Raw genomic sequence first — 9,389 nt, 5'->3', positions numbered from 1 at the left:
AGAAATCGAGGTAAGATTTTGGGGTGTCAGGGTTGGGTCCCGAGTTAGGTGTTAGGGTGGGGTTTCGTGTCGGGTGTCGGAGTCGGGTTTCAGATCGAGAATCGAGGTTGGATCCCAAGTCAAGTATTAAAGCGGGTCCTTAATCGATCGTTGAGGTCAAGTGTCGAGATCAGATCACGGTTCAAAAGTCATATCTCGTAGTCGGGTCCTGATTCAGAAGTCGGGTCCCGAATCAAAATTTGAAGTCGAGTCTTATGTCGGAAGTTCGGATCGGGTCCTAGGTTAGATTCAGGGTCAGATCCCGGTTCACAAGTCAGATTCAGGGTCTGATGTCGGGGTTGGATCTTAAGTCGAAAGTCGGGCCGAGTCAGGAGTCGAAAGTCGAGGTCGATTTCGTGTCAGATGTTAGGGCTGAGTGGGGTTAGATCTCGGTTCGAAAATCGGGTCCCTATCCAGAATTCAGATCGGGTCCTAAGTCGAGAGTTGATATCGAAAGTGTGATCCCAAACAAGTATCGGATATCAATTTTGAGGTCGAATGTCGGGATCGAGTTTCGAGTCGGGTCCAAAGTCTAATATCAAGATCGAATCTTCAGTCAGAAGTCAAGTCTTGGATCAAGTCCTGGAACAAGTGTTGGATTGAAAAATGAATCGAAAATCAAGGTCAAGTCTTGATTCGAAAGTTGGTCCAGATTCAGGTGTCAAGTGTCGAGGTCGAATGTCAGGGTTGAATCCCGAATCAGATGTCGAAATGAAACTCCAAATTAGTCATCAGAGTTCTTTTTTGTATGATAATTGATAGGAAATAACGAACAAAGCACATTCATAGACACTAGGACAGTCCGATGCACTAAAGCTCCCGCTATGCGCGGGGTTCGGGGAAGAACCCAACCTTAAGGGTCTATTATACGCAGTCTTACCTTGCATAATGATAATACTAATTCTTATGCTCACATGTAAAACAAAGCTAAGCGGTAAAAGGTAGAACACATAATTATTCAAAATCCCTCGCCAACCCCCCCCCCCCCCTCACCCCTTGTTTTTTCCCCTTGATAACAGAAATCATAAGCGTAGAGACAACTGTAAAAGCGGTTGCAAGGAAAAATATAGTAGAAAAAAGAACTAGTCTTTGAAGATTAGTACAGGCATAAATCAGTTAACAAGGGCACAAATGGTAAAGCTGGAGACCATCAATCAAAACCAGACACACATAAGAACCCTATCTGTTGGCTTTCTATATATGCAATTTGTTACAGTGAATAGGCCAAAATAAAATCTCTGTGAAGTTGCACGTTTTGAGCTTGTTGCTTATTATTGACTACACGTACAGTAAGTGCATAATGATGCTTAGCTTGAATGCTCTGAGAAAATCAACCAAACAAAAATTTGCCTTGCAAAAACTTGGGCACCGTGTCTCTGTTGGTTCATTTATCACTATTGTCCCTTTCTCTTTTCATGGGATCAGAACTCACAACAGGAAGATTTCTCCGGTACTGAGTAGATGTCAACCTTCTCTCAAGAGGAGTTTTCCGCTTACTCACCACAAACCTGTTAACTCCCTTGCGCATTGGCATAATTGATGGGAAGTCTTCATCTGGGATCTGACTCAACTCAGATATGTCTTTTATCTGAGCAACACGCTGGAACCACCTCTCAGCTTTGGCTTCTTCAGACATGTCTAAGGAATTTGGTTCCTTCACAGCAGACCCCTCCAAACTCTTTCCTGTCCATCCACTTCTGACATTCTGGTTTCCAGGCAGCTTGGTTGAACCCACTCCCAAATTCTCAGATGGGGATACATCCTCTTTCACAGAGTCTCTACTGCCACTACTATCAATGCTGGAAGCATCTGAAGCAAGAGAGGTCTCACCTGAATTTCCAACACAAGGGACCCCCTGATCCCCAGAGAAATTTGGACCAACAAACCTTGAACTTGTAACTTGATCATCAAGTGTCTGTGCAGTGATACCATCTGTGAACATAAACCCAGGAACATCTGACTGCTGATGTGTCTTCTCTACATCCTCCTCCTCACAATAGGTTTTGGAAAGAGGGTTCAAGGGTGATCCCTTGTGATCTGAGTTGCTGGATGTAGATGAAGTTCCAACCCTAGACAGAGAGGAAGAATATGTGATATCTTCCTGTTGTGTGTCCGTCTTCGCAAAGTAGCCTGGAGGGAAGGGAACAAATGGGACAAAGTTACTGTTGTTTGCCTGCTCCATGGCCACTTGTCTTTTGTACATTGGAGACGTCAAAGAACGATCTTTCTTCTTGCTAACTACAAATCTATTTTCTCCTTTACGCATTGGCATAATCTCTGGGAAGTCATCATCAGATATGGCACTCGGTAAGTCTTTGACATCATGCAGCTCTGCGATTTTCTTGAACCAGCTCTCTGACTTCTCAGCTTGTTCTCTCTCTTTATCCTCACTGAGTGGGTGATTTGACTGCAACTTCTCCATGGACTTTCCAAAGTTATTGTCAAGACTTGCTGAATATGTTTGGTGACTAACCTCAGGAGTGTGAGAGACACCAACTTCTTCCTTTACTTTCTCATCCATTACTGAAGTTCCATTTTTTTTCTTAAACATGTCTTTTGGTAATGGCACAAAAGGAACATAGTTAGAACCTTTTCCACTATGGTGAATGGCTGCCTCACTATTTTTGTCAGAAGCAATGCCCTTATGACTTGTTCCAGATATTTGATTCATATTCTGCTTCATTGATGTATCAAAGATACTATGTGCACCACCAGTCAAAGTGTTACCTTCTGGGATACCATTGTAACCAAAATTTCTTTTGTATTGAGTGTTGGCCAACCTCCTTTCCAAGGGTGTTTTCCTTGTGCTCACAACAAACTTATTTTCTCCTTTTCTAGGCGGCATTATTTCAGGAAAGTCTTCATCAGCCGCTGCATTATCCATATCAGAGACATTGTTCATCTGAGAAACCTTAGGAAACCACCGTTGTGCCTTCTCCTCATTCTCAGACAACTTAAGATCAATTCCATTTGGATACGCAGAGTTCCCATTGTACCCAGCCTCTACACTGGTGTGAGTAGTTCTAGGTGAAGCCCCAGCTGGTCGTCCGAAGTCACATCTCAGGCAGACAACATTTCTCCCATAATTGAAGAAATAACATCTGTAATATCAACGCAATAATAAAAAATACGTCCTACATGAAAATGAAATGCAAAGAGCTAATGGCTGAACTACATAAACAAAAGACTTATTAGTGTTTACTGAGGGCATTCCCACTCCCCGCCTGTCAGCTGTCTCCTTGGTCTAGCTTCCTCGCATTCAAGACATTTGTTGTTTCTTGCAAAGTTCATGAAATTGCACCTGCTCAATATTCATGCAATCTTGGAGCGTTAAAGATTATCGAAGTACAAGAACCAAAGCCAACAAATTAACAAACTTAAGAATAAGGAAGAAGGACAAAGTAAGGTGGGTGAAAATAATTTTACTTTGGGGTCAGCACATTCCCTTATTTGGTAGAGCTAGAGCTAGAGGTATATGAAAGAAATAGTTTGAAAGACAACAAAAGTGGGAAGTTATATTCTACTTTCTGCCTAATCTCCGAAGGAGTGAAAACGTTGATCTGAAGTGGTTGCACACCTTCCACTTCTGCTCCAGGAACGATCCCACTTAATTTCATTTCAACTATAATATGTACGCCAAAGAACAGCAGCACCGTATCTCCCCCCTCTTATCTCCAAATTCTAGACAGGGCTAGGTTAGGTACTACAGTATCCACACATCCACAAGATTACTAGTCACAGTCACCTAAATCAGCAGATATCTAGAATAAATTCTAGGGAAAAGGCATAAATTCCCCTCTGAACTTATCTCAAAAAGTCAGTTACACATTTAAATTATTGTGATGACCTATTACACACCTAATCTTGTTCAAAGTGATATTAATACCCTCTTAGAAGGTGACATGGCAGAGAAAGTATCTTCACCTTCCTTAAGGTGTGTGAGAAAAAGAAACAAATATTTAAATGACAAATTTGAATATGTGGCACTATTTTATTGGACATTAATTAAGTATTATAATTTCTAATATATTAATAATGTCAATTTTCTTTCTTTATAATCTTTTTATTGGTGGCCCACATTTTTAAAGCTTTTACATTTTACTTTCTTTTGAGTTCTTCTTCTTCAGCAACTCATTGTGATTTGTCACCATTGATTATTTCTTTACTTCATCCGCATGGAAGCATATCCAGCACTCTACCCTTAAAGAGGAACTCTAAAAAGAAATAGAAAGGAGTAGAGAAGATGATGACTTCCATCGAAAAGTTAATAGTTTTTTAACATAAAGTTCATGATTTTTCTGCTCAAACTCACCGGAGGAGAAGATCATCGAAAAAAATCATTAGAAAGATAATGGCTTCTATTGAAAATCCTATTACATTTATGCATAAAATTCATGATTATATTGCCTAATTTATCAAAACTCCATCGAAGAATGATCACTCTATCTTTGTCTTCTCTATTCTCGCCTGAGCACCACCTACAACCATCACAATGTCATTTTTGTCTCAGGCAGCCATCAATAAAATATTTGATTAAATTCATTATACACAAAGAATACAAATGAAATGCTTGATTTTCATCCATAATTATCAAGATTTTTAAAGAATTTTACAGAACTGAAAATTTTATTTGTTTCACCGGCAACAATGGTGTTGCCCACCACCTATCGTCGCCGCCAACATCTCTATACTTCATAATCGTCTTATTGTTCCATATTTTCTCTTCAAAATTCTCTTTTTTCCTTCAATTTATGAATATTATAGGAAGAAGAAATGGATTTTAAAAAGAGGGATATGTATGGTGAGAGGAGGAAGAACGCACAAAGAGTAGAAATTATTGCTTAGCAAAAGTGTAAGAAATATTAAGGAAAAAAAGTTTTAAAAAATTAAAACATTATTACTGATGTGTTGAAACGCATGTATAATACCTTTACACACAAAAACAGAGATTGTCTTCGGAAGGGGGCATTAATACCACTTTGAACAAGGTTACGTGTGTAATAGGTCACCATGATAGTTTAAGCGTGTAACTAACTTTTTGGGACAAGTTCAGGGGGAATTTATGCCTTTTCCCTAGATTCTACACATATTCAAGCTCTATACTCATGGAAACAAGATGTTTAATACAGTATAAAGGGCGAGGAACAAATAACAAGAAAGAGAAATATAATTACACTATATATAATAGTCTTAAGATTATCTTTAAGCATATTGGGAACCTCTTATGCATGAATATTACTAGAAGAATATATTGCTTTTTCATGTTCTAACCGAATTCATCAAAAAATGGACCACTAAAAGTGGGATTTCCCTCATCTCCTCAAGATATATCTTTTATGCATGAATATCTTTTCATGTATGAATATTAATAGGGGAGTTCAATGTTTTTTCATGTCCTAATGGAATTCATCAAAGAAAATGAAGGGCCACTATAAGTGGGATTGCCCTTGTCACCTAAAAAATATGGGGCCACAAAGCTGAAATAGTAACAGACAACAAACCAATAAGAATTTTAGACAAAAGAAACGCCAGAACAAGACAATTGTACATACTTTTGGCATATCCAGTCGCCTCTCTTCATTACAATATTTTGTCCAATAGGCCTTGGTGTTTGTCCATATCTACCTGAGAAATGATATTGCTCTGCAGGAGGCAGATTCCCTGCTGGAGCTCCGCAGCTCACTTCAACCAACTCACGCAGAAGATTCCGGCAAGATGATTCTGTAAGTTCCCTGCTATAGAGAGATGTTTTTTCTGAAGAAACAGTGGGTTTACTCGCGTAACTTAATATGTATTTCATGAGATCAACCGTGCTTGCGTTGTCATGATCCAGCACCTGATATTTCAATCAAGATTAAGTTTCAAAAAGAAAATAAACAACCAAAAAGTAAGAGGAAAAACAATGTTCAGCAACACTATATCAGATGTGTATTTTTATAGGTGCAATGACTACAGTTATTTCAGTAATTAAAAAAAATTGAAAAGAGAAAATTGTTGATGCAAGCTCAATTTAGTATTTCCTTCAGTTTTCTCCAAGGGGTCAAGGAATAGTCAAGAGGTGTATACAAGACACGGTATAGCTAGAGATTACTTTGACCAGATGTATTACTTCCTAGAGGATTAATTCAAAAGAAGAAAAACAAATTCATTAAACAAAGCAGTTGCATCATAAGACACCTATTTTTAAGTTTTAAATACCTAAAATTCCTCACTATGAAAAACAAAGACAACTTGGAAGTCATATCTAGGCTGTTCCATCTTAAAGAATGAAATCACTTGGCACTGAAATATCACACAAACCCTTCAACAGATTATAACTTTTTATAAAATATCACAAAGCATTAAAGTTTATAGTGAAAGGGGAGGAATTCAAGCTAGTGTTTCTTCTTAACAGCAACGTGACAAAGAGATCATGAAAATCAGGTTTGATTCTGACATGGAATGTACATGACAGACAATATACTCAACAGATGACGCGGCTACTAATCTTGAACCTTTTCTGAAAAGTAACATATCATATCATATCATCATATCTCATACACTACATTATAAGTAGAGCCTTGATGACGACACTGAAGCGCACATCAAATTTTCTCAAAAGATTTGTTTGGAGATCCAATTTTTTTTTCTTTTTTTCATAAAAGTTGGAGATCAAAATCATATTGAAGCAAGTTTTCTGATTGCAGTTTACAGGATTGTAAGGCAGCAAAAGAAGCATTCCCTAGCTTCAACCATAGTAAGAATTGGGCATCAACTTAAGTATCACAAAAACTCATTAATAGAATTATTTACCTGTATCAAAATAATCATAAGTATCACAAATGTCTCATCAAGTTCACTAGTTTAGGTTTGAGCTTATTAAAAGCTGGGCATCAACTTAAGTTCCACCAATACTCATTAATAGGATTACCTTACTATTTCAAAATAATCTTAAGTATCACAAATGTCTCAACAAGTTAAGTAGTGTATCTTTGAGCTTAGTTGAGCTAATTAAGGAAGCTCAACCTTAAATTGATCCAACTTTCCTTAGTTTGCAATCAAGACATAAAATTATTTCAAATAGATATAATGTCCACAAATGTAACTGAATCCCTAAGCTTATCTCCACATTGATTGGACTAAGTCAAGCCTATATTAAACCTTCTTTTAATACGTACAAATCCTTAAAATTAACTTATTTGATGAAGGAACCATTGTAACGCCAACAGAATACTATATTCTATCGTCAAATAAGAATAACATTGTGCTTACAGTGCTCCCGTCAATACCCAAGAATGCCCTCATTCTTCTTGCCGTCTCCAGAGCAGCTTTGAACAAAAATGGTGTCCCATTTGATACAACAGCCTCAATATCCCTCCTTGAAAGCAACCTGTAATACATGAAACAGATGCACACAAAGATAAAAGTAATGTTTATTTTATCTTACAAATATCTGAAACCTACATTTCAGTGTTTTGTCAAAAGCAAAGTGCTTTGAGCAGCATTTATATTTTGGAGAAGTAGTAAATTTTCTTGGCATAGACATTTCAGAAATCAAACTTTTTAAAATTCCAAGATTTAATCATTAGTAAATTTAGACGAATCAAATAAGTGATATATAAGATATATTCAAACTTCAACATACATACTCGCATAGGAATGCATGAAATACTTCCAAATAATACCCTCCAATACAAACATATATCAAAATCTGCATATCTTAGTCAACGGAAAATGTCATATCTACACATATCTTTGATAATTTATTTCTGTATCTCACTCTCTCTGTCCTCACTCCATTTGATTCTTTCTTCCTTGTAATATCTTCATATAGTCCTCTGAATCTTTACTTAACAACCCATAAGTAATCAATACTCTTGCTCATGCCACAAACCAAAATAATCCTATAACCTTTTTGAAGTTGTAACTAATCTTCATTATGTCATATACAATTTCAGTTCTTAAGAAAAGGGTCTTCAAACGTAAAAATGTCCACCTTCATAGGCGGTATAACATTTGTTGAGAATTCCGAAGAATGGTTAAGACATAGTGATAATATTTAAGAGGTGAAATCAAACCCTATGAAATTTGGGCGCTCCCGTGCAAAATCTAAGCAGAGGCTAGCAGCACGAACGAAGTCTTCGGACAACTCCTCGTATGCCACGAAGGAGTCCTCCACTGCAGGAGGTAGCTGGTCATTGCCAGTAAGAACACTAATTAAGTTACGCCATTCAGGCCAAGGGTGAGAGCTAGTAGAAGAAGAAGAAGAAGAAGAAGAGGTGGAGGAGGAGTCGAGTGGGCTATTATTATTGATGGGTTGCGCGTGGAATTGTTGTTGGGAGGAATTGATGGGTGAAAGAGGGGATATATGGGGGTGACTGTAGACTGTGAAGCGGCGAGAACCCCATGCCAAACGTCGAAAGTGGAGGAAAGAAGGGCGTCGTAGGTGATTAAGTAATGTGGGAAATGGAGTGGCGAGGAGGGAGATGAACCTAGAAGCCATGTTTGGGGTTTTGGTAAACCCTCGCTTAACACAGACGGGAAATAGCTTCTGGCCTGGGGGGATCTAGGATAATTTGGGCGAATACGGACCATTCATGAGGAAAATCTGACAAAAAATGAGGGGTGGTCATTGATTTGGCCAACCGGTTTAAACCACATTTCTTTAGTTATTAGATTTACTGCACGTGTTTGCCACATCTTTTACAAAGTTTTTTTTATTTGTTCTGCAAATAATTTCTTGCCTATTCTCACCAAGAAATAGGACCTCAAATGGCTTGGCAACTCCTTAAGCTCAAGTACAAGCGGCTCCTCTATGGATGGTTTAGCGAGTGGAGTCGGCCTATTCTTCAAGTCAAGATCCAACTTATTGGGGGCATAGGTGTGTGATCCTATACCCTTCTAAGAATTCACAAACTCACCATACCCCTCAATTCCATCACCTTTAAAATTCATGATTACAGTAGCTAAAGGCTCAAAGCAAGCCTTTCCTCAATGGGCACATCAACAACACTCTCTACCTTGACATCAAACACAGACATCACTATCATATCTTTTGGTTGTTTCAGGAAGGGGCATATATTGAACTTGGCTTCTTCATTGTTTAGTTAGAATGTAAGTTCTCTACACTCTACATCCACCAATGCTCTGCCAGTTGTCAAAAATGGTCTCTCCAAGATGATACAACAATAACAACAACAACAACAACCCAGTAAAATCCCACATCGTAGGGTCTAGAGAGGGTAAAGTGTACGCAGACCTGACTCCTACCAATGTAGGACGGCAGTTTCTGAAAGATGATAGTGACCTCAAAATCAACCTAATAATGTAGTATAACAAAATTGACAGGGAAGATAAACCGGCCCACTCAT

At 38.1% G+C, this 9,389-nt stretch overlaps 1 protein-coding gene across 1 annotated transcript; it reads right to left on the bottom strand.

The window, feature by feature from the left end:
* Positions 1–1,106: 1,106 nt before the first annotated feature.
* LOC129887366 (zinc finger protein VAR3, chloroplastic) lies at positions 1,107–8,645 on the bottom strand. Its single transcript, XM_055962438.1, has 5 exons — positions 8,097–8,645; positions 7,291–7,408; positions 5,592–5,875; positions 3,242–3,340; positions 1,107–3,140 (listed from the first exon to the last, which is right to left on the bottom strand). Exons 1-5 carry the CDS (start codon positions 8,519–8,521, stop codon positions 1,424–1,426), a joined length of 2,643 nt encoding a protein of 880 aa, XP_055818413.1. The 5' UTR covers positions 8,522–8,645; the 3' UTR covers positions 1,107–1,423.
* Between the last annotated feature and the right edge of the window lie 744 nt (positions 8,646–9,389).

This window comes from Solanum dulcamara, chromosome 4, assembly GCF_947179165.1.
Source record: "Solanum dulcamara chromosome 4, daSolDulc1.2, whole genome shotgun sequence".
Lineage (NCBI taxonomy): Eukaryota > Viridiplantae > Streptophyta > Magnoliopsida > Solanales > Solanaceae > Solanum > Solanum dulcamara.
The sequence above is the reverse complement of the archived record's forward strand: the minus strand, read 5'-3'. Positions and strand labels throughout refer to the sequence as shown.